At 37.3% G+C, this 26,665-nt stretch overlaps 1 protein-coding gene across 1 annotated transcript in view; it reads left to right on the top strand.

The window, feature by feature from the left end:
- SPOCK3 (SPARC (osteonectin), cwcv and kazal like domains proteoglycan 3) overlaps nt 1-26,665 on the top strand; it is a 225,988-nt gene that overhangs the window by 79,364 nt on the left and 119,959 nt on the right. Inside the window, exon 3 of the mRNA XM_075091076.1 lies at nt 7,548-7,593. Within this exon, the coding sequence (XP_074947177.1) occupies nt 7,548-7,593 (46 nt within the window). The remainder of the gene's footprint in view (nt 1-7,547; nt 7,594-26,665) is intronic.

The following is a 26,665-nucleotide window of genomic DNA, read 5'->3' as shown; positions in this document are numbered from 1 at the left end:
AGGTAAATTCCTTCCAGCCCTATAGATGTGATCTCATCTCTCTGTATAGTTTGTTACTGTTCTGCCACTCTTGGCTGTCCTTCTCCACACTGTGGCTTTGTACGCAGAGGTCAGGGAGTAAGTTTTGCCCTTGTTGCCAGAGGCTTGTGCATTAGTGAAGAGGCATCTGAGGAAATTGAACAGTGACCCTTATGAACAGGGATGTCCCACAGATGGACTTCTGCCTTCAACTCTGTTAGACTACAGCTTTTTGTATGTGTTTGTAGTGAAAAGATGTGTGGTTTGGTTTTTGTTGTTTTTTTTTTTTTTTAATTTTAATTCATGATGAGAAATATGAGATACACTTTTAAAGACAAAATACTTTAAATGTTACTGGGATTTAGAAGCTTATAGTGTTTGTGCTTTGATATGAATTCCTTCCTTTTCAAAATGTTTTTCAGTATTTCTGAATATAAGCTCTAGTGAGCATTTGGTATTTCTCGGTAAATTATTTCAATACTGTACTATTCAAACCTGCTGTTAGTAAGGCTGCTAGTACCAAACAGACATCCTCCGCAGAAATCTTCTGAATGAGATTTGTGAAACAGAAAGAGGGGGCTGAAAAGTAGTGGCTCTTAGCCCAGCCTCATCAACAGTACTAGAAGCATGAAGCAAAGGGAGTGGTATAAACACTGAGTGTGGTGAGCTGAGTGCCAGCGTTGCTGGAAGCGGCTATTGATTCTAATTGTGGTTTGCCAGCCCTGTGAATACAGGCCTTGGGTGTGGCATGGCCCAGGAGGCTGGAGCAGCAGGGGAAGTGACATCAGCCTCCCTGGGGGCTGCCACTGAACAACAAAAGAGCATCCTTTCACCTGTCACTCCAGCGCCCCACTCAAGGGGGTAAGGTGCCAAACAAGTAGGAAGGGAGTTTTGCTGCAAGGCTCAATCTCATCTACCGGTGTTTAGGATCTTCACTACCAGAGGAGGAATTCTGGTATTACCTCTTGTGGCAGTTCATTATTTTGGAGTTTGTTTTCTCATATAGATTCTTTGACTTACTAAACTGATCTTTAAGATTACTTGACTCCCAGAAGCACTGGATGTGAAGAAAAAGGCCACTGCCTTATTCTGTGTCTGTGGTGCTTTATGCACTGAACTGTTTCTGGTGGCTTTGGCTACACTAATTATATTTCTAGTGGGAGACTTAATCTGGGGAAAAGGAGTCAAATCTGGCAGTAGTCACCTTTCTGTGCTAGCCTGTAAAAATCATCTAGACTTTGGAGGGTTTTTTGGTTTGTTTTTTTAGATTTCTTAGGTCCAGGTAATAAATCTGATTGTTTTTTCTTTAAACATTGATTCACTAAAGAAGGATTCCTGCTCTGTGCTTCTTTGGAGTGTTGGAAAGGAATGCTCAAAGGCAGCTTCATGGGAAGCATAAGAGGTTGTAAGAAGAGGTGGATCCTGCTGAGAAGAAAGTACAGAGCCAAAAAATTTGCTAGACAAACAGATCCTGCCCTCCTGGAAACAGTTCTGCTGCAAGTTCTTAGCTATGTGTTTTCACGTAAGGTGTGTGCATATTGTCCTACAGATTAAGCACCCTATTGAATACATCTGGGACAATTGGTAAAAAAATGTATTCAAGAGCACACAGTCTGTCCAGGTTTCTTGCCCTCACAGGTGTTCTGAGACCCATAAGATGTTGCAATAGTAAATATGGTGTTGTGGAGTGTAGTAGCTACCTTATTCCCTTTACTGCACTATCCTGCAGTTAACTGGCTAAACTAACACTCCACATTTATACAACAGAATGCTCACATGGTTTATGATAGATCAGATGTCTATGCAGATGAGCAGAGATGAAAAGCAGCGTTTGATAGGCAGGCAGGTATCCACATGCTGCTGAAGACCATGTCTGTATCCTGGATGAGGTTTCCAGACTGGCTCAGATTTCAGGTTGAAGAATTTCCCAGTACACAACCATCATGCATTTTCATGGTGCAGCTTATACTTCCCTGGTTATGGTTTATGTTTTAGGGTAGTAACCTCCTTAGATGTGGTTGGAGTATCTCAGTGTTGTGGTTTAACCAAAGCCGGCAATGAAGCACCACACAGCTGCTTGCTTGCTTTCCCCTTCCACCCTGGTGGGATGAGGGAGAGAATCCGAAGAGTAAAAGTGAGAAAACTCTTGGGCTGAGGCAAAGACAGCTTAATGGGTAAAGCAAAATCCATGCATGCAAGCAAAGCAAAACAAGCAATTAATTTGCTACTTCCCATCGACAGGCAGGTGTTCAGTCATCTCCAGGAAAGCAGGGTTCCGTAATATCTAACAGTTACTTGGGAAGACAAAATGCTGTAACTCCAAACATCCCTCCCTTCCTCCTTTTTCCCCCAGCTTTATATGCTGAGCATGATGTCACATGGTATGGAATATCCCTTTGGACAGTTGGGGTCAGCTGTCCCAGCTGTGTCTCTTCCCAGCTTCTTCTTGTACCCCCAGCCCACTTGCTGGTGGGGTGGGATGAGAAGCAGAAAAGGTCTTGACCCTGTGTAAGCACTGCTCAGCAATAATGAAAACATTCCTCTATTATCAAGGCCGTTCCCAACACAAATCCAGAACACGGCCCTATACTAGCTACTCTGAAGAAAATGAACTCTCTCCCAGCTGAAACTAAAACATCATGTTATTTTGTGTATGCTGCCTGTGGCCCTTATTTCAGGAAACTGCAGTGTTTAAGAGCTGTAGATTTCCCATATGATGGAAGCTTTGATGGTGTCTCATCCTTTTATTGCTGTAACCCTTCTCCATGTGACCAGCAATTTAAGGCTCTGCTGGGTAATGGTAATCTTGCTGACATTGGGCTGAAGGTCCTGGAGCAAGATATAAGTGGAAAAAAGATTTCCACACACTGTTCATGCTAACTTCCTTTTTCCAGCACTGGAAAGATGTTGGGACAGAGGTATCTGGTGACAACCCTACCACAGCTCTTTCAGTGAGTCTTGGAATATAAATAAATGTTACGGAGTCACTGGGAAGGTTTAGTGCAGATGAGTCAAACCTTTGCTATTGGTGAGGTGCAGAGACATGATGGGGAGATACTTGGTGAGCTGAAGTGTGTTGCAGAATTGAGCTTGAGGCAAGTGGAGGACTGTGATGTGGGACTGTTGGCTTGTTTGAACAGAGTCTGAAAATAGCATAGCTACCAAATAGCAAAGAACTAGGCTAAAAGAGGTAAAGAGCTTTCAATCAGATGAGAAGCAGATGTATGTACTTGAGATGCAGATACAAGAAATGGAATAGAAGAAAACCCATTAAGAACTCCTTGAAATAAAAACTAGCAAAATAGTCTCATAGCTAATGGCAGCAAGGAAATAATCCAAATCTAATACTGTAGGTTTTATGTTATATTACGAAGCATGTGAAGCCTGAGAGGCTTTTGTTTCTGATTTTGTGAAAATATGATTTCATGTCCATCTACAAATAGGATTATATAGCTCTTCTTCGATTAAAAACAAAGCAAGCCCTATGTAGGAATAGGGAGGCCAGCAGTAAAATGTTTTTTGTTGTTTGTGTTCCCCCCCTTCTCATTACAGTAAGTTGTATAAAATTTGAGTGGAATTTTGTGTGGGCAGAATTTAGTTTGGCATTGAAACTTTGTAGCTTTACTGATTTGGTAACTGTTAGGAATGTTGTTTCTTGAAAAGGCATTATATATGAAGCAGTACCTCACATTGAACAGGTGCCTATTAGACTTTTTCCTAAATTGGTAGTTTGTAAGTTGCACAATTAATAATATCCCTGCTGTACAGCCTGTGCTGTAGCGGTAAGTTATACTTGGATAAAATAAAGATAATTACAAATTCAGAAAAATGCTTCAATTTCAATGGATACTCTGACATAAATTAGTTTTGTTTTTAGTTATATATGTTTTTAATGCATAGCCCATAGTAGAGGTAAAATGTGATCACGAAACAAGGGCTGGATTTGCTTTATCCATTTTTTTTCAGGTCAATCTTGGTCTGAAAATATTTGTGAGGAAACTGCCCTCCTTACTTTAGACAGCTGTCATTCTCTGAGTCAGACTCATCACATCTACCATGTATACTTAGTATCGTTATATCCTTTAGCAGTGTAGATTTCTTGGATAATAATTCAAGTGATGTCAACAATATATGGCAGCATCTACAGCAAATGTTACAGAGGAGAGATCAATAAAATCATCTAGCAAATGTTCTACACAAGAAAATCAGTAGGATCGTATTTTTGTATCTCTATTGAAAGGTGAAAACTTCTGCTATGTAATTACATTGTCAGATACGATTTTTTCCGGTGAGCTTTCTCTTTTACTGTACTTAAATATGTATTTCTTAAAATTCATGTAGCAACTGCATTTTAAGAATGAGGAGTGAAGAATTCATGTAGAAGAATATAGAAGTCCAAAGAAGCAGCAAAAGTGTTCGAGGCAAAATAATGTGGTGTGGTGTGGTTTGTTTTTTGGTTTTTTTTTTTTTTTTTTTTTTTTTATAAAAAAGCTTTTCTGATTAAGCTGCTTTTGGTCATTTTAAATCGTTTTCTTAAGGCTGTCCGATTTTCAGTCTACATACATGGTATTTTTTTAAGGTAAGTAATTTTCAGGAAACACAAAAAGTGTTTAGTAGTCTCAAAGTGGATATGTAATTATAGCATGAACTTCAATTCTTAGAAACATTTTGTCACTGTGACCCTGAGTAAGCATAATGCTCAAAAATGTGTGATTTTAAGGCATGGATATTAAAGTCATTGAAATCCATCATACATAGCTATTAGAAGTGCCTTATGTGTCTTTCAGACAGTGAGAGACTTGAAAGAATTACTGAAATTTCGCGTAGTTCCAAGCGGAGCAGTAAGGATGAATTTTCTGTTTAAAATGTATGGATACCTTTAGCTGGAAAATGTTGGAAAAGTGGTATGGTTGCTGTGACAAATTTGTGACTTTATAATGTATACTTTTGCAACCTGCCCTTTAACATGCTCAGGACAAAGGCAAGGAATAAAATCCAAAGTCACAGGGCCTGCCTGAGGCATTGCCTTTTGCATTTATAGAGATGCTGTGATGCTGCTCAGTCTTCACTGTAAACTGTATATTTGTGCATTCTCTTTTTAATTTTAAAATTATGAAAAATGAGGCTTTCCAAATTATATTATCATCTTGATGATATTCTGAAGAGGATATTGGACATTATAATAATCAAAGTCTTACTGACTGAAGATCAGGAAAGGTCTGAATGTAACAGGAAGCCAGGTTCTTAGACATGTGATAGGTTACATAGCTTTAGGAATATTTGTAAAATTGTGGAACTGCAATTTATTGAAGCAATTTCCTTACTTAATCTGAGAATCAATTAACCAGTTTATTTTGGTTTTAGAGGGACATACAGATTTTAACGTATCCAATAATGGACTTTAAGTGACATGTGATTTGAAAAATTAACTATTAAAAATCAGTAGTGTTATTGTGTTGCATTTAGATGTGTAGTGCTGCTTCATCTTCAATGCTCTGTACAATTCTTGTCATACCATATGAAAAAATAAACTTGGAAAAGATTCAGAGAACGGTAACTAGAGAAGGTATGGAGTGGTTCTGTAGACAGAAGTAAGTCAGCTAAGGCTCTTCTAGAAATGACTGAGGGTTGTTATATTTGGGATCTGTGAAGTCCGCAGTGTAGAGATGAACAAGAATTGATTTCTCATCTAGATGGTTTGAGGCCAACTTGAGAATGTGTAATTTACACAAGCTCCACTTCTATATTCTTTCTTAAGCGTAATGCAGGATGCTCTGGCTTAGAAGGGATATTGGTCTCGCTCAGGATGACCGCTCTTGTTCTAATAGCGTCATGTTCAGGTTATTCTAAATTTTCACCATTTTAATAATACACATATTGTCTGAATATGCTTATTGTGGGTGAACATTACTGATTTAGTAGAAATGGAAAGACAATACCATTTTCATTTTTTATCAAGAACTGAAAGTTTTGCCAATGTGGTGTCATTCAGAGAACAGCATTGCATTAAAGCTGGCTGAAACCTGTTCAGGACACCACTGTAGGAATAACATCTCCATAGTTACTCTTAGGAGGGATATAATTGGAAAACACTGTCGCAATTGTATTTTCTGCTTCTCTTGCATGATTAAAAAAACCAACACACAAACCAAAACAAACCCAAACCCCAACATTTTATGTGCCTGTTTGTTTTTATTTACTTTCAAAAAAGAGTAAATAAAAGGCAAATACCATATACCAATTCATAGATTATTAATCTGTGCAGCATCAAAGTGAAGAAATGCGTAAGTATTGGTACAGAACTATGGTACTATTCTGCACTTCCAGATTCTGCTAATTTCTTTTTTCTTCTTTCAAAGCACATATTCCTGTAAAAACATTTTTACTAATAAAACATCATCAATGAAATAAAGTTTAGACTGCAACCACTTTTTCTTCCCTTTAAGGTAAAACTGTTGGAACTATTAAAACCCAAAGAGTGTTTTTTTTCCTGTAAAGATACGCTTGATCCTTGAGCATTTTAAAGTTGTGGTTATGTGTCTTTGACAACTGTATGAGACTTGTGTTTTCCCAGTACAGTTTTTTTTTATATAAATTGCAGTTTCTTTACCGTGGTCTTGGTGATCTTTCAGCAAGAGGGATGGAACTGCTGGATGTGACAATGCACCCACTGCAGTTCATGAACCTTAATTTTTGCAGATATTAAAATGTTGGATGCAGTCTTTGTAATGGTTTGTTCTAGAGAATAACAAGTTAAATGAAGACAGAATAATAAAAAATTCTAGTAATTTTTCTGCTCCACATATTATCTAAGGGATGCAGATCAATTTATTTATGTCTTAGCTATGAATTTGTGATTTATTATCAAATTTCTTAAAATCTTGAAAGCAATTTATTTAATTCAAGTTTCTTCTCCTTGAAATTGCAGTCTGATACAGCTGATGACATAATTAGGAGGATATTTTATGTTTAGTAAGACTATTTGTAGAAAATAGAGTTAATTAGACTTAATGACCAATCTTACTGACACAGTTGAAAACTACATAGCAGAATATTTATTTTTCTAAAAGTCATGTATAATTATTTAAAATGTAGTTATATTTTATTGATGATGACTTTGGAGCTTTGGTTTTGAAAAATCATTAATGGAAAATGTAATTAAGTTTTTCAGTGTCTTAGAACTTAAAGTACAGGAAAACTACTGTAACATTTTAAAAGCAATGTTAGAAATATTACCTGTGTAAGTATTGTGAAAAATAATTTTTCTATTTGAAATGCTAGTAAGTAACATTGAATAGCATTTTTACTTAATGAGAGCAAATGGCCTCTGAATTACACTGTTTTATTCTATGTGAGTAATTTGTCCCATTATGATGACTGTAATCTTTTTCTCATTTGTTTTTACTGCTTGCCTTTTCTAGGAAGTAGAGGTTGGTATACATCTTCCGTCTTTCATGATTCTGTGATTTTTTCATGTATACATTGATTCCTTACATTTTACTAAATATAGGTTGTTTCTCCTTCTCCAGGATGATTATTTTCGTACATGGAGTCCGGGTAAACCATTTGATCAAGGTAAGATTCTGCTACTAGTTATTTGTATGGGATACAATTTAAGTATTTAAAATTGTGTTCATGTTCTAGAATACCTACAGAATTCTGTGAATTTGTGTAATTTTCTCCCTCTTCGAATGATTGATTTAAACATGGCCAGAAATTCGTCCTAATAATCTTTATATATCTATGATTTTTGCAAACAGTTATTGTTTAGAGACAGAGATGGAAGCAGTAGGACCTCCAAAGTAGGTTAAAGTTTCCCTCATGTAAGAAGTTCATGGGGTTTGGGAGGTTTTGTTTTATTTATATATTTCAGTTAAGCACTACTGTGTTTTCAGTAGGACGTTTGACAGAATACAGGTGTGCAATGTTATTTGTCTTCTGTAGTTAAATTCATTAAAATGTTGAAAGTCTCTTTATATCTGGGTGTTAAAAGAAGATCTAGAAAAAAATTTTGGAAGTCTCTGTCATGTTCAAGTGATCTGTCTTGAGGGAAAACACAGATGGAGCTTTGAGAATGCTACAGTACAACAATTTCAGCCTTAGAGTAAGCAAAAGCAGTAAATTTTCACATTAAACATTCCCTCCCCAGGCATTGGAACTTAATATTTACTGTCAATATAATCCACCTCATATACGTTGTTTCAAAGTGTGTGATGACAGTTGTGAAACTACGGAGAATCTTGGTGCTTTTTTTTTTAAATTGCTACAAGGAACACTTTGGAGACTGTCTTTTCGGATAATACCAATGGCACAAATGCGATGAAGAAACAGTGTAGGGGCTTGTACACAAGAGACTGAGATAAAAATTTGTTGCAGAAATAACGTTTACTCAATTTAAAGAACTTTCTCCTTAATGGACACTGACTTTTATAATGAGAATTGTATTTTATTACAACCACATGTCTTAGAGATGGACTTTCTACCATGTTCTATGCCTTTGTCACTTTAATTCTGGGTTACTGTAGTAAGTCTGTGAAAGGAAATGCCTTAATTTCTTAAATGAATGCATCTGGCTTGTTTTGCCAGTTTGTGCGAGAGAGGAGTTGGGGTGGGGCAGGGAAGAGAGTCACGTTTATGTTATCAGTATGCTGTGTATTGTGGTGATTTTCTTCTGGTTTCGTGGCAAATTGTAAATGTTAATTTCGGTCTGTGACAGCCTGAATACTTCAGAACCTGACGATTTCACAGACCATGCACCTTTCCTCATTATATACTAATATGTTAGGAAAAAGTACTTGACCTTAGTCTTCTGAGCCCTCAGAGATGAAGAAGCCTTCGTTTTGGTGAAGTACCTCATCTAAGAAGCAGGCTTATCATTTCATTACAAAGTACCTTTAGTCTATTCCTTTTCTTATTTGATTTTTGATAAAGCATGGTTGGCAAATACGGTTTTTAGTATGAGAACTGGAATAGGTTAATGACTTACTGGTGGCAAAATCTTTCATCAGAAGGCATTGATTTGAATGCACTGTAAATTTTGCTCATGATTTTTTTTGTTATCACATCTTTTTTTTTCCTTTTGGTTCCTTTTAATTTTCTGTTAGTTTTTCAGAAGGTATACTGAAGTACTACTTTTTCCACCAGACTTACGCGTTTACACACTCTGGCTTTTTCTGTTAATCTGGGTTCTTTGGGGACCCTGATGTTAATGTTTATAGAATACTTTTCTAAATTTATAAACAACCCATCTAAGAAAACATCTTAAGGTTATCTGTCCTACCTTGTTTGCAAAATGCATTGTGTGTTGGGTAGTGAATATTTTAAAAGCATGCCTAGAGAATTCAACTTTCTATTTCCATATCCTTGGTTAGCTGAAAATTAACATGGAAGAGTAAAATGCATTTGCTGAGTAGTTTTACCTACATTTTACTGTGTAATTTGTAACTGAAACACAGATTATGTTAGTTACGAACACTTTTTAATAATAAAAGGTACACTGAAGTTTTATTATTAACAAATGTTCCCGATATCTTAATTTGTCAATTTGTTATTTAAAGAATATCAGGTATTTTTACCTTCCTGTGCACTGCTTTTCAGTTTTCCTGCAATAACTGCCATAGTCTTCATTTTGAATTTAGCAATGATATTGAATTGAGCTGTATGTCAACAGATTTACAGTTTCCCAATAATTAGACGTTTTCTAGACTCTGACGCACATATATTGTGTATTAATCAGGACTTATGTGCTGTTGGTATTTTTTTTGAAAGTCTGTAAATAATATTACTGACTAGATCTGGGGGATACACTAAAGGATAGAAGGTTTCCCAGCCAGTATCTTGGTCTCCATGTTGTCAGAATTGACTTCCTCTTTCAGGTATAATGAGAAATGATTTTCTGAAACATAGCAAAACATTCCTGAGAATGAAATATAACTATGGAAGTACCATGTACTTATTCACACATTCAAGTCTCTCATCAGATGGGAAAAGTGATCATAGGTGGTATTCTGTGGAAAGAGCCATTCACACTTTAAAAGTGTGGCAACCTTGCAAATGTCAGTTCCCTATGAGTGAATGTAATGTTCATGATTTACTGAAGAAATCACGTCTTTTATGATTCCCTGTGTTTGCCAGTAAAAGACATACAGCAGTGACAATCTCAGCATGGTTTTTTTTTTCCCTTGTATTATCTAATGAGACAGGAAAAAGTGAGAGTTGGTAAACTATAAAAATGAAGTTTTAGGTGTACATTCTGATAGCTTCTGTCATTTCAGGGCTGTGCCATAAGTGGTGCACCATCACAAAGAAATAAGGTTTAAGTATGTATTAGCTTTTTCATGGGAACGATGCATGTAGACTTACAGGTTTTTAATATTTTTTTTTCTTTTATCAAAGTGAACTATTCAAAACAGTAAATGCAGACATCACGAATGACTGACTGTGGAGTCCTCTGATCTGTTGGGGCTTGTTGCAAGCCAAGCAATCTGTGTTACAGAATCTTTATGAGGGTTTCTCCTTCAATCTTCTGTTATTGTCATCCTGGTTTGTGCAGTAGCTACTCCCTAAGTGAGATCATTCCATCAAAAATGTTGTCCCAAATGAAAACATGGAACTCATAAGTGAAGACAAATTTTTAAAATACAGAGATAAACTTGCAGTAAGAGACTAAAATTGCTCAATAAAGATGATGTTTAAAGAGGAACAGTAACAACTTCCCATGTCTGTTCTGTTAAGGTTTGATGTTAAGATGATACAGGCAGATAAGTTCTTTGAGGGCAGAAATAAATAATGTCCTTAATTTATCTCTATCAGTGTTTTATTTCTTTTGTTATATCAATATTTGGCTTTTCAGAAACTTACCTATAAATCTGTGAAAGTATAGAATAAGTGAGGAACCTTTTTGGCATTAAAAGATCTGAAGTCCAGGTCTACTAGGCAGGATATTTTTTTTCTATTTTCTATGAAAACAATGGATTATAGGAATTACTAGTGCTTTCACAGAATTTTTTTTTTCGATGCTGATTTAAATTTATCAACAATACATGATGAAATTACTAGTAGATATTTGGAAATTTTAAAATCTATATATGAAAACATATGAAGACCTTTAACTGCATAAACCGCAGATGACTATGTAATAGAGGTGGTGATGGAATATTTATGTGTGTTTGTTCAAATTGGTAGTTGTCAACTTAAAAATACTCAATCTCTGTTACACCCCTTTGTCTTTTTAGGCTGTGGTGTAGGTACCCAGTACACATATAACTCCATGTCTATATCACTAAGAGTCAGACAAATGGGTTATATTGTGTGTAGGGGAATAGACAGGGATCGGCGACCGGAAGATCACGGGATGTGACGGAAAGATAGACTCCTCCCCATAGGAGTGGCAGGAACAGGAAGCGCAAGAGCTATATAAGCATGTGACGCAGTTAAATAAACGGACATTTTGTATCCATCATATTGATGTCTGTGCATCACTGTCCCCAGGGTGGGTAGAGCCCTGTGTCCCGGAGATATGCGGCCCAAGATAAGTTCTCCCGTAGAAGCGTACAGCTACAATTGTGTGTCTATATTCTGCTCAAAATCAGCAATATAGGGGGACCTCTTTCAAATTATTTTTAGCCAACACACATATTAATTTGCAGGTAGTATTTTTGAGGAGTCAGTGCTTAGAATCATAGAACTATTACTGTTGGAAAAGACCTCTAGGATCATCAAGTCCAACCGTCAATGCAAAACCACCATGCATCCTAAACCATGCCCTGAAGTGCCACGTCTACGTGTTTTTTTGAACACCTCCAGGGATGGTGACTCAAGCACCTCTCTGGGCAGCCTGTTCCAATGCCCGACCACTCTTTCAGTAAAGCAGTTTTTCCTAGTATCCAATCTAAACCTCCCCTGGTCCAGCTTGAGGCCATTTTGTCTCTTCCTATCACAAGAGACTAACACCCACCTCACTACAACCTCCTTTCAGTCAGTTGTAGAGAGCAATAAGGTCTCCCTTCAGCCTCCTCTCCTCCAGACTAAACAATCCCAGTTCCCTCAGCTGCTCCTCATAAGACTTGCTCTCCAGACCCTTCAGCAGCTTCATTGCACTTCTCTGGACACACACCAGCAGCTCAATGTCCCTCTTGTAGTGAGGGGCTCAAAACTGAACACAGTACTCGAGGTGCGGCCTCACCAGTGCCGAGTACAGGGGCATGATCACTTCCCTACTCCTGCTGGCCACACTATTCCTCATACAAGCCAGGATGCTGCTGGCCTTCTTGGCCACCTGGGCACACTGCTGGCTCATGTTCAGCTGGCTGTCCAACCAACACTCCCAGGTTCTTCTTCACCATGCAGCTTTCCAGCCACTCCTCCCCAAGCCTGTAGCGTTGCATGGGGTTGTTGTGACCCAAGTGCAGGACCCAGCACTTGGCCTTGTTAAACCTCATACAATTGACCTCGGCCCATTGATCCAGCCTGTCCCGGTCCCTATGTAGAGCCTTCCTACTCTAGAGCTGATCAACACTTCCTCCCAATTTGGTGTCATCTGCAAACTTACTGATGGTGCACTTGATCCCCTCATCCAGATAATTGACAAAAGTATTAAACAAGAGTGGCCCTAAAAGTGAACCCTGGAGAACACCGCTTGTGACTGCCCATCAACTGGATTTAGCTCCGTTCACCGCAACTCTCTGGGCTTGGCCATCCAGCCAGTTCTTTTACCGAGAGAAGAGTACACCTGTCTAAGTCATGAGCCACCGGCTTCTCTAGGAGGGTGCTGTGGGAGACAGTGTCAAAGGCTTTGCTGAAGTCCAGGTAGACAACACCCACAGCCTTTCCCCTCGTCCACCAGGTGGGTCACCTGGTCATAGAAGGAGATCAGGTTGGTCAGGCAGGACCTGCCTTTCATGAAGCCACGCTGGCTGGGCCTGATCGCCTGGTTGTCCTGCACTTGCCTAGTGAGCACACTCAAGATGTATCGCTCCATAACCTTCCCCGGTACTGAGGTCAGGCTGACAGGGCTGTAGTTTCCCGGATCGTCCCTTCAGACCCTTTTTGTAGATGGGTGTCACATCAACAAGCCTCCAGCCATCTGGAACCTCCCCTGTTAACCAGGACTGCTGGTAAATGAGGGAGAGTGGCTTGGCAAGCTCCCCTGCCAGCTCCCTCCATACTCTTGGGTGGATCCCATCCGGCCCCATAGACTTGTGAGTGTTCAGGTGGAGCAGCAGGTTGTAAACGGCTTCCTCCTGGGTTATGGGGAGATTTATTCTGCTCCCCGCCCCTGCCTTCCAGCTCAGGAGGCTGAATACCCTGGGGATAACTGTTCTGATGCTTAAAGACTGAGGCAAAGAAGGCATTAAGTGCCTTAGCCTTCTCCTTATCCTCAGTGGCAATGTTCCCCTCTGTGTCCAGTAGACGATGGAGATCCTCTTTGACTCTCTTTTTGTTGTTAATATACTTGTACAAACACTTTTTGTTAACCCTTACAGCAGTGGCCAGATTGAGTTATTTTCCTTTTTCTTGACTCATTTTCTCTCTGCATTGACCTAACGAGATCCCTGTACTCTTTTTGAGTTGCCTGGCCCTTTTTCCAAAGGTGGTAAACACTCCTTTTTTCCTGAGTCCCAGCCGAAGCTCCCTGTTCAGCCAGGCCAGCCATCTTCCCCACCAGTTTGTGCTGTAAGCACATGGGGCCAGCCTGCTCCTGCGTCTGCAAGACTTCCTTCTTGAAGAATGTCCAGCCTTCCTGGACCCCTTTGCCCTTCAGGACTGCCTCCCAAGGGACTCTCCCAACCAGCGTCCTGAACATGTCAAAGTCTGCCCTTTGGTAGTCCATGGTAGTGGTTCTCCTGACTCTACTCCTTAGTTCACCAAGAATCGACAATTCTATCATATCATGGTCTCTAGGCCTGTGATGGCCTCCAAGCACCACATCTCCTGCCAGTCATTCTCTGTAACTGAACACCAGGTCATGCGAGGCACCTCCCCTGGTAGGCTCACTTACCAGCTGTGTCAGGAAGTGCACACACTCCAGACACCTCCTGGACTACTTCCTCTCTGCTGTGTTGTATTTCCAGCAGATGTCTGGTAAAATGAAGGTTCAAGGAATTGATAGTCCTGCATATGATTAAAAAAAAAAAAACGGTGTCTTAATTGTGTCTTAGTTTTTTTTGTACTTTGGTGTGTTGTGAAAGGTGTTCTTTTGATTAAGTATAATAATGTTCATTTTGATTAAGTATGTCAAAATTGTTTAGGTAGACAGATCTCTGTATTTCCATTGGTATTATTAAGAGTGGTTATATGGAAACGTATGTCCAAGTATTCCAGGAGATTAGTCGTTATTATGAAAATGTGTAGTGATATTTACTTCTAGGTTGCAAAAATATGGGTTATTTTAAAAGATGGAAAAATATTATGACTTGCGTTGCAATCCACCATTGCCATTCCTTAAAGCAAAATATGACATTTGATAAAAGAATACTTGTTCCCATTTAAACTCTTTTGCTTACATACATAAAAGATAGAAAAATGCATTTAAATAAAGTTTTTGACTGTATATGATACACACATAGAGAAATGTTTTTGTATTTCTATATATGTCACAATGTAAATTCTTAATAATCGTGTGGGGCAGGTATTATTGTTGGAATGAATCTGAATGTTGTATTAATCATATTTAGTTACTGCTAAAAAGCAAATTTTGTCCTTTCAGTGGTTTTAGGAACAACCAATTAGCATGTTCTGTGTTTTAGATTATTTCAAGTTGAATATTTTAGTAGCTTTAATGCATGTTTTATCAATGTTTTCTGAAAAAAACCCCAATCCTTGCTAATATGTTTTATTCATATACCACTTTTTCATCAGATAAAAATATAGAGGACAGTTATGGTACACTTTATTTTTAGACTACAGATGGTAGAAGAGCTTGGAGGGTGTAGCCATTGAATAAAATCGCATACACAAAAACAGTGGTGTAATTTTTTTTAAAGTGCAAAGGATTTTTTCCTTTGCTCAGTTAGAAGTACCTTGGAGGAACAATGAAGTACTTTCATGTAATGGAAAAAATATGAAATGACATTTCCATGGAGGATGAGCACCCTTAAGGTATAGTTGGTTTCTAGATATATTTATAACATTACTTGTAGATCGTTCCATTGAATTATATTTGGCTTTTATAGTATCAGGTTATATTAGATGTCTGTTTACAGCAGAAATATTGGAGATACTATTTACAGCAGAAATAGATTTTAAAGCCATTTCAAACACTTATATTTTAGCTGAGTCTTTGCCTTTTAGCTCCTTTTGTTTCACCTACCTGGTTCTGCAATAATTTGGGTAACTAAGGATATGCAAATACATGCAAACACACCTATAATTTGCGAATACATTTCTCTACTGTGAACGGAAACGATTTAGAGTCATATTCAATAAAATAATTTGATTCATTCATTTGCAAGCCCTGGGAAGTCATAAGGGAGTTTAACTAAGATCCATTAGTTGAAGCCTGAAAACAGTCATGTAGATTTAACTTTGCTACATTTGATATATACACTCATGATCTATGTTTTATAGCAAAAGTATCAATGTTTTAAAACTAGAAATACACTTCTATAGCTATCAAGAAAAATTGCAGTACTTTGCAATTAAAATAATTCACATATCACTTTAAGTATAGTTTATTCTTAATAGTAAATAGGCCTGAGATCTTTTTAAACAGCTTTTCAGTTCTGTTCATTTTGAAGTTCATAGTGTTCTCTTGCAAAGACACTCTTTCTTTATATGAGCCAACATTTTAATCTGGTGAACAGTTTCCAGGCTGAGGAATGCTTTAATGGTGTTTCTTCTTCATTATTTGATTCTGTGCTTTAGAGATTCTTTATTATTTCTTTTTTATAAACTTCTCTACTGTGGTAACACCATGAAAATGCCTTGTCCTGCAGGGTTCAGAGTCTTGGCTCCTAACTCATGTTGATTGGGTAGTACCCATCTTTTTTTCTAGTTGTGGATCTGAAATTGTTTCAGTATTTATTTCTGCAGAATCATTGAATGGATTCTAAATTCTTACAGCTATTTTAAGAAAAGCTATGTAAAGGATTTTTAGTAAGGCTAAACCCATCCCATAATCCGAAATTTTGCTTGCTTTCAGTAGCAGTTTAACTGCTTGTTCTTGCTCCCCCGCCACCCTTGCTTTATGCCCTGATGTTAAGCCTGTAGATTCACCAAATCTTGAATTGTCATGAGTTAAAAAGTTTATTGTTTTTTTTTGTTTGTTTTTTAACCCAGCTAAATCACGAATTTGGGTAACCATTCAGACCCACAAATGCTTATGTCAGAAAAGTGGAGACGTGGCACAGGGCTACAGTGACTGGCTAGAGGTAGAGTGCCAGACCTTAAGCTGGCAGCATGCTGAGCAAAGGGTATGTGGAACCGTTTCTCTGCATTTCACAGACCTGCTAAACTTTAGTCCTGCAAATCTCTTAATTTTTAAAGTCCTCCTGCTTCAGTCTACTGTGCTGGGATGTCCTGGCTGTCTTGAATCACAGGTGCCATTGATCCCTGAGTACTGTGTCTGAAAATGTTTTGGTGTGTATTAGGACTGCTTCTTCTTCACAGGCTCACTTAATGGCCTAATGAACTTTCTTATGTTTGCCACAGGAATTTAATAAGAAAGCTTGTAAAATAGCTAATAGAGGTAGTTATTAAGGATATGGAATTTTAAATCACACATTACTGTTTAGTGCTGAGGGAAAAAGAAATAGCTTAATAAATCCCTTTTAAAAAATGAACCAAAGAATGTAAAGAAGACAAAAGGCTGTACCTAGTTTTTCTTGAACTTGAATAGAATGACAGGTCTAAAAGCACATTTTAAATGTTAAAAATTGCCTTTTTGAGGCATTTTTATTAAACCACCTTATATTTAAAAACCTGTTTTATTCAAGTTGTTTTCGTAACAAAGTTGTTTCTTGTCGACTTCCGTAATCCTGTTTATCCCTGGTTGACATATAGATAACTTTACAATTTTTAATTTATAGTGTGTAAGGAACATACATCCCAGAACAAAAAAGCTGCAGTATGGCATTGGCATGTAAAATTCCTCTTAGTAGCCTCTGCATTGTTCTTACATTTTGATGGAGAGGATTGTGAGAGAATGATAGGATTTCAGGATTATGCCTGAAGTTCTTATGTAATTAACAGGAATTGTGTTATTATTCATCATCTATGAAAGTTTAAGAAACCACTTGACCTCTCATATCAGAGTCTGCATGGCCAGCAGTAAATAAAAAAAAAAATTATTATTTGGACCTTGAAGGTATTAGATTTGAGAATCACTGAGACTGACTAAAGGGCAGATCCAGACGTTATATTTTTATGATTCCCCCTCTCAAAAGAGTACTTTAACTGCTTTAAATAAGAATAGAAAAGAAAGGAAGCATATACTTCGGCAAATTTTCTCTGCTTTTATATACTGCATAATATGTAATTAAATATATTCAGGCTTTGTTTTTTTATTTAGTATGGTCTCATTTTAAATGAGACTTTTCCCCTGTAAGTCATCTCCAAGTCATGGTTTTTAAACGGACATTTCGTTCATACAAATATGTTCATGGATGGAAACAAATTGATTGAGTCATATATTGAAACATATGCTGTGAGGTGGATAGGTATGCCCTTAAAAATTTCAGAAAGGGACTTTACCAAAACTGCAAAAAACATCTGAAGGTCAGATAAAAGTTGAATATTGGTACTAGACAAAATATTTGTGGTAGTAGTAAACCCAGGTTGTTAGTAAAATGCTCCCTGGTGTTCATTAGACACTTCTCTGTATTCATCTGCTAATACCAAAAATAAGTTGAAGGTGTCAAATTGTTATGCTGAGTCTAGGTGCCTTTTGGAGAGAAAGGCCAGGTTTGGCTGTGGAATGCTCTGTCTGAAGTATTGTACGCTCTGCTGCTCTGACATCTCCTCGCTTGACCTCTGATTTCCAGTGTTCCTTCTGAGCTACTCTCCGCTCCATCCTGTACACATACAGGCAATACACAATTTCTTCCTTTTCTGTGCTATGCCAGGTGTTGATAGCTATGAGTCAGGACACAGGTGCGTCCTCAAAAGCGACTGGAATTGCAGATTTCTTTATTACAAGCTAGTAACTGCAGAACATCTGTGGTTTTGTGTGTATTTTCAAACTACAGTGTTCTCTCAATCTGGAGAGCAGAAGTGTTTCATGCAAACATGAATCTCGTGATCCAAGAAAAACCCTGGAAGGAACATTGCAAAATGAATTTTTAATGGAGTAGGTCCGATTTCTTTGCATTTATAATTTTACAGAAGATAAATTCTTACCTTTTGGTTTTTCTGTTTTTTTCTAATGGCCACTCAAATCTACTTGGAACTTTTACAGCTTTGGTATATTTGTGATTGCTAGCTTGTAAGTGAAATATCTTTAAATACTAGAAAACTGAAGTATTTGAGGTTTGCCTTTAATTTCAGTGTTTTAAGCTCAAAGAACTTTTCATAGGTGGTTTGTCTGAGCCAGGATGTAAACAAAAGCTTAACTGACTCAAAAATTAATGTGCTCTGTATATTGTGTTGGAGGTTGTGATTTCAACTTCTGTGACTTATTTACAGAATGTATTTTATATGGAGATCTTAATTCAGTTTTATTACAAGTACATTTCCTGGTTGTTTTTGTTATGCTAGGCTCCTTCAGAATACATATATATGTATAATGCTGATGTATTAGATACTTTATATTGTCTATTGGCTTCTGTTTTCTTTGGTTTAAAAAATTTAAAAGCTGAAGTAGATTACAGTAAAAAAACCCCAAAAACTGATTAAAATGCCCTCTTTGTTTTAATGTGAAAATACATAATTAAATACAGAAATTGACCAGTTCTCCAAGAGACTGGAATAATTAAAATACATCTTATAACATGTTGTTTCGCAAGAGTAATAATCTTGGCATGTGAGATAGTAGGTGGGAGAGGTTTCAAAAAGATGCCTATTTGCTGTTATAGGTATGCAGGTGTATCCCAATTGTCTGAGTTGGAGAGCTCAGAAAGTGGTTCTAAAGCAGCTAGCATGTCTCTAAAGCATATACAGGAAAAGATAATATAATGCTTAACTGTTTGCTAGTGATATATTACTGTTGTGAACTTTCAGGTAGTCTTGAGGTGTTATTTCTTTCTGTCAAATCAAGGAAGTGGACACTGTGATTTAAAAAAGTGCTTCACTAAAGCTGCTGAAATCTTGAAGATTGTCAGCCAAGTATGCATGTGTGCTTCTACTAGTCATGGCTGTTTTGGCTATTTATGCAAAATATTTGAGATTTTCTTATATATAGAAGAAATCGGATATAATTGTCTTTTGTTGTCAGTCTCACCAGTCTGAGTCCAAAGTAACTCTGTTCTTTGTCAATTTAAATAGGATCTCTTCTGAATGTGCACAGATATAAGGGCGGCATTTGACTTTTACTTCATGGACTTTCTCATTTACATCAGCTTTTGAGCTATGGGTCAGGTATTCTCATGTAAACTTTCAAGGAATACCCAAAAGAGAGAACACAGAATTATGGGAATGCTTTTGAAGCAGAGCTCACAGATATTTATGAAGGGGAGTATTTCTTATAATATAGAAATTTCAAAACTATTGCTAACCATTGAAAAAAGGAAAATACAGTCATTTCAGGCTGTGGGCCTGGGCAAGGCTTGTCAAAGGTAAATTGGGATTTTGGGATGCCTTACCTCTTGAGGGCCAAAAGAGTGTGGGTGGTTTTTGTTTTGGTTTGGTTTCAATTTTGGTGGGGGTCTCTTCGTTTTGTTTTTTAAATGGTACTACTAATCATAGTAGACTGTTCAAATGTCTGTTGAAAGTCTGAAGGTAAACACCCAATGTTTGAGAAATTTGGAGACAGTAATTGCTGTAAAAATCTTGATAGGAAAGTTTTAGATCTCATATTTCCCCCACGCACCCAGCTGTGTTCACACCGTTGCCCGAAACTTGAGTAAATAAGTAGGATTAAGTATAACCTTCGTTCAGGTAAAAACTCTGTTAGGAAAACTACAGCCTATGGTAGTGTAATATCTGTTAATTTCTAAAGATTTCAAGTGAAAGCTTAATAATAGAGATACCAAAACATTTAATAAGCATCAGTACGTGAAGAGTTACAACATCTGTTTCATAGATGAGAAATTTAATGCATCTTGGTTACCGCAATGCTGAAGGATGGTGGAGCGCATCAGTGGATGTTGCTAAGCACACAGTTTGAATTTGAGATTGTGTAGGCCTGGAGAGCAGAAATTGAGCAAAAGTTGTCCCAAAAGATTGTATTTTTGATGGTTTTAGATATTTAGAGAATAGAAAGACATTTAGAAGAAAATGAGGAGGTCCTTAAATGATATACCATTTATTTGGCAATCACCAGCACAATACTTTTTCAAGTATGATTATTTAAGAAGTTATATTTAAAAAAAAAAAAAAAAGTGGGGGACAGATACTTGCCAGCTGTTGTAAAGACATTTAGTCAGGCAGGTACATGTACCCACACAGACATTTTTTTATGATCAGATTTTCTGTCTTAGTTGTTTGTCCTGGAATCTGCTCACTTGAAAAACTTGCTCACCCTTCATATCATATTGTTGAGGTTCCTAAGAGCTGGAGACTGTGCTGGCGTTGGCTGAGAATAGAAAAGAAGCTGTTGGTGGAACATGTCCCATGCAGTTGCCCTTCTCCAGGACACAAATTACCTACTCTTCTGTGAGCTAGAATGCAGGGGTGGGTTAGGACATACAAATAAGGCTTATACTTCTGCACAAGTGACTGAAAACTCTGTGGCTTAATGGACATGATTGTTTTAAAGGGAATGGAGAAAGAATGACTGAAGTATTTTGAAACTGAAAAAGAGATCAAGCTTTAGTGGGTTTGTTCCAGAGAAAGAATAGAGACAACTAGCTTTCAGTTTATTTTTTTGAGCAATTATTTTAACTTATATAAACAGTACCAGACCTACAGGTACCATATTAGGAATCAGTATAAACACATTTTTATGTTGTGGTGTTGGTTTTTTTTAATTTAATTGCAGCAGTGAACAAAAGGGAAACATGGCAGTACTTTTGTGGCCGATGGTTCTAACTCAGCATTGGATGTTTCTTTGCTTATCAGAACTTTAGCATAACTGCAGTAGTTGCGGGGCAGCTTGACACTCGATGCTAATGTACCGGAGCTTAGTAATATAAAATGCTAGGAGCAGCAATGGATCTGAAGAGAAGCCTTATAGAGGCTTTACACAGTTGTCCCTGATTCATCAGTATGGAGACTTCCGAACACTTGTGAGACTGTATTTCTTGGGTAGAAGCAACCTACATGCACACAGCCACCTTAATTGTTGCAGCATTTGCTTGCTCACAAGTTAGAAACTGGACTTCTAGACAGCCCATAATGTTCAGGGGTTTGAGTCTAAACTCTTCCTTATTTGCCTGGCCACCTACAGAAGAACCTTCTCTCTGTCCTTAGTGAAGTTGTAGATTCAAGTGGCCAGATGGAACAAATATACAAGAAGATTCCTCTTGTGAACATCCAGTTGTAGCTACCTATTTTAATTTTCATGATATACAGTGAATCTTAAAAGGCAAATATAGTCGCTGGGAGAAGAAAAAAATTTTGAGACTTCTTTTTCAGAACATGCCCATCAGGTTACTGAGGTAGGCTATTTCTTGTTTATTCTTTCATATTAATGAATCTCAGATTGTTAGCTGCATGATGATTAATCTTCTTGTTGAAGTTAAAAGGTGTTTATTCTGATTAGGTATGTTGCATAACAAGAGAGGGATGTCTTGCTATGAATCCACAGCAGTGTGGATTCAGACCATCTGTGGCTGAGGAGGGCCTATATGCATGGATGCAAATTTTGGATACTGGTCACTGTTCAATTTAGCCAAAAAAACCTTCCCTATCACTGTTAACTGTAATTAGACATTTATCTGGATTCCATGTTAGCTGACAATATCAGATGAGTGTTTATGTGTTTTGCCTTTCTGGGGTTCTGCTTATCTCTCTAGACCCAACACGTTTCTCACTGAGAAATTCTGCTTTAGGAGGTGAGAAATCACTATCTTTCAAAACAGAGAAGTAAAGACACTGATGGTCTTTAGGTGTCTTCAGGAATTGTGCGGTTTATCAAAGCAGGCAATATGGGTCATTCCCTTCAGGGTGTCTGTCTGCCTAGTGTTGTAACCTAGGCATTTGACCTAATAATTAATATTTTAGTTAAAACTTTTAGATAATCTATATTTTTCTCCCCTCATTGTCAAATGTGAAAACTTTGTAACGCAAAGGAGTCAGACCTGCCTTTTAAACTAGATGAATTAAATCCCTTGTGGGATGCTCAAAACATAGCTTAAGTTTTGGTAAGTGTAGTAAAGCAAAATGTCTAGCTGGTTCTTATTTTGCCCATCAGAAATGAATCATAAACTTTGGAGGAGGGAAACAGATTTTAAGTCTGAAAACTGTTCTATACCTTTTTCCCCCCTTTCATTTTACTGGGAATGGAAAATTAGGAACATGTCAGAATGCACTCAGCAGATTGTGAAATAATGGTAATTTACTGTGGTTTCTGCCACAGTGCCTCTCTTAAGAGGATTCCTATGTTATGTCTTGCTAATCTTGATTTCCTATTATATTCCCAATAGAAAGGATGTTCTGGCTAATGCCAGTTTCTGGGAGTGTTAGCTGTAAATTAACTTACAGAAGAGATGATGGAAAGCTTTGCTGAATTGCTCTTCCAAATTTGAATTATAAATAAATATATCCATTAGTAATAACGGAATCAATTTTTTCAAATATTAATTGCTTCCTTAGCACATGAGAATAACAAATACATATCCATCTATAAAAGTCACTAGATGATCCTAATCCTGTTCCATAATTTTTCAGCAGAGAGCAAATTATTTTTAATTTAAAATATAAGTTCCTAGAGAAATAGTAGATGTTGCAGAGCATTTTATACTTTTGTAATACTTTTTGTGACAATGATATTTCTCTGCTTGGTGAAATTTCATTAACACAACACTTGATATTATTTTAGGAAAATATATTGTAAGGGGATGCCAGTTCTTCCCCAACATGAAAAACTTCAGGCTGTGGTTTTGGAAAATGTTTTTTTCTTGTAGTTTAGCCTTCATTTTCGATGAAAATTGTCCATTTGTCTGCTCCAGCTATGAAGTAAAACAGGATTAAAAGAAAGGCAAGCCATTTCCATGCTTTCATAAGTATCTAATTTCTTTTAGTCCTTTCAAAGCTGGGAAAATCACTACTGCAATCTATATGTTTACTATTTTTCAAAAGCAGGTTAAAAATTTTAAAAATGTGAGATTGTGCAAAATAAATTAATAAAATTTAGATCCTATGCGCTTCATAGTATAAGGTTGCCTACAGCACGTGATATTGGAAGAAAAAAGAGAAAGGCTTGCACTGCTTTTCACAGTTTCTAGCAACATTTCTTCCTGTATTTTATACTCTGGCTTGCTAAACTACAGCGTCAGTTCAGGCAGATATTGACCCTTCAGGTACCTGACTTTTTCACATTCCAAAAATCTGGTTTTTTATATCAGTGATTTATTTGGTCTCTCCCTTGCTGGAGATAGTGCAACTTTTCAAAAAATGTATCCAAGGTCATATATTCTTCTGTGGCTACTGATCACTGAAAGGGTTCAGTAACCAAGACATTTTGACAAAAAAGTATTTGGAAAATGTGAGGCTGCGCATCATATGTAAGATGAGGAAAAAAGACTTCTGTAGGGGGTTCGTAGCTGACAGAGAACAAGAAGTCGAGCAAGTCACTGAGGGATAATGTGAGTTAATGTCGATGGCAAGACTATGAGTGTGGAACATGCCTTTGAATCTAAAAATGGTCGTGTGATTTTGGCACCTGTGGCTCTGCTGGTTTACTCTGCTTACATAGTAGCCCCTGTACTAACTCAGTCCCATAGCCCTTCTTGCTGTATAATGAATGTATGCCGTATGTGAGGGCATAAAGAGGTTCATGCAGGGCATGATAACCACTGAGTCAGCAAATACTGGAAGCTTAAACTGGTACTGGAGGGTTTGGATAGGCTCCAGAACTGAATATAAGTACTGGCTTCTATGTGGAATGTGTGAGAGGACCCAGTCTAGCCCAGGAAATGGTTCATTTTGGAAAAGTCCAAAACAGGTTGCTCTCAGACTCTCCTGTCATCTCTTAGCTGTAAAGAAATACCTCTGAGAAGTTAGTGAACTCACCGGTCTTCAGTGTCTAATTGGTAGAGATGGTGTCAAAAATCCCTTAAAATTCTTCATTTCTCTGCCGCTGGACAAAGCTGCCAAGACAAAATCTCATGTATCTTTCAAATACAGAGGTGTGTGCATGCACACACACACACACATGCACCTAAGTTTTGTTTAGTACTTTGGTTTATAAAACAAACCCTGACCCTAAAAGAAAGAGCTAATCAAACCTGACTTCTGTTTCATAGCAAATGAAACAAACAATGTGAGTATGCAGAGAATGTGTTATCAGTTAGTCAGATTTATGGATAAGTCTTTCCTTTTTGTAAGCTGTTGTATTTTCTTCAAAGAAAATTCTTAGAGGAGAAAAATGGACAGAACACAGCTGAATTGGTTATCAACGTAGGGCCAGGAAGGGGTTGCCTTGCAGATATTCTGTTGTCTTGCACAGCTGATTTCCGACATTAGGTGCTCAGCAATGAACGCCTGTCATTACCTTTTCTTTAAAAGGTGCAATTTCTGAATGGAAATTTCTGCACAGAAATGTATTATTTGACACAGAATTCTAAACAATTTAGTTTATATTTAGTAGAAAATGCCTGTTAAATACATAAGGAACCTAATGGAGCATTCTTACAGTCCCTTCCTTCCTAACAGTTTTCTTTCTGAAAGTGCTGTCAAAATCCAGCACTTCTTTCTGTCATCATTTCTGTGTTCAAAGCTGTTTTCTAAGCTGATTTCTGAGCGAGATGTCTTGGACTTTCATTGATTGATTGATTATTTATATTTTATTAAAAACCTTAAAATGCTTTCATTTACTTGCATCTATGGGTTTTTTTTGCAGGGTGTGGGGGTGTGCGCGCAGTGCTTTCTTTGTTTGATTTGTTTTGTTTTGATTGGTTGTTTGAATCTTCACCTCTGGCACCTGGAGTTTTTTCTAGGGGTGTAGTCATTCTGATTCCAGCAATAATCTAGATGTCTTCCCTGGTTTGATACCCATCTTCATGTTGTCGTAAAGGCAAAGTTTGATAGTACCATCTCTCGGTAGTAAAGTTGGGTTCTACCGGTAACATTGCCAAAAAGATATGTTATGGCTTGCTAAATTTTGATGAATTGTCAAAACGCACCTTCAGAGTCCCAAAACTTTGGGAGAAGAAAGAACCATTTCAATGGGAGTGGGAAGTTACATCATCATCATCTCCATTTACCCTTTTCCTGAAACACGTTTTCTGCTTGATACTGAATGAAGCATCCTTATGTGATTCCAGATTTGCCTTGCTCACGTATTTTTATTCCATTAACCCATTCAGCTTTGCAAAACAGTTATCTGAAGATATGCCAATATCATTTTCCAGTATTGCTACCTTAGTGTCTCCATCAGGGACATTCCGGGAAGAGGTGCTTGGAACGGTACGTTAAGTGCTAATCTGTTCATGCTACTAGGGGCTGACATTACATTCTGCCTGACTTTAAGTAGGGAAAATATTTGACATGGATTCTAAAATCTAAGTGTATTGGAGAAGGGTACTGAATACGCTCTTGTTAATTCTGACTCCAACTCTGTTATCCTGGTTCAGTCATTTTTTGCTGCATTTGCTTTTCCGCTTGTTTAGAGTTGTTGTAACCAGACTTATTCTGGATGATTTATTGTAGATTTATGGCTGGTTTGCTGTAGAAATAAATAAAAATACCTGGAAGAGGAATGCATCTTTGCATATGTCTTATGCTGTAATTAGCAAAATATTTCTTTTCCGTTTGCACTGAATTATTATATTAATGATTTCATCGCTTTTCTGTTTTGTTTGTAATATGATGTATATATTTTGCACAGCCGAATATATTGCTAAGAAGGAAATAAAACTGAAAAAGTCACTGCTTAGACTATATTTAATCATACTTAGCACCACAAACTCCTGTCACAACTGCAACTAATGATCAGCCTGGTTGTTGTTTTCTGGGTACATAGTTAGTCAGTCTTATGTTAATATCATCTGACAGCTCAAATAGAGGTGTGGTTAAAAGTTTACTTTTCATCATTAAGAACAGAAGAAACAACTTTCCTTTCAGAAGAGTCATACACAAATATATATTTCATAAGCAAACGTGAAAATGGGGAAGGAGCATTTCTGAATTAGGATTTCACACTAAAGCAAAGATGAACATAGGGAAACTGAATTGTGGTTGTTCATAGCTCACTCGTTTGGTTTTGCGGTTTAGGATTTTCAGTAGTGTCTCTTTAAGCTAGGCTTTGGTGTTTGACTTCTACCCAAAGCCAAAAGCCAAAAAGGACACACAGAGAAATAATTAAAAAAATCAGTTTTGGAATTTTTAAATCTACCTGAGAGATGCCATGAATCAGAGAAGATCAGAGAAGGGAAAAGTTGGTTTTTCTTGA

Source organism: Phalacrocorax aristotelis, chromosome 4 (assembly GCF_949628215.1).
Source record: "Phalacrocorax aristotelis chromosome 4, bGulAri2.1, whole genome shotgun sequence".
Taxonomy (NCBI): Eukaryota; Metazoa; Chordata; class Aves; order Suliformes; family Phalacrocoracidae; genus Phalacrocorax; species Phalacrocorax aristotelis.
Note: the sequence above shows the minus strand (reverse complement) of the source record. Positions and strands in the feature narration are given on the sequence as shown.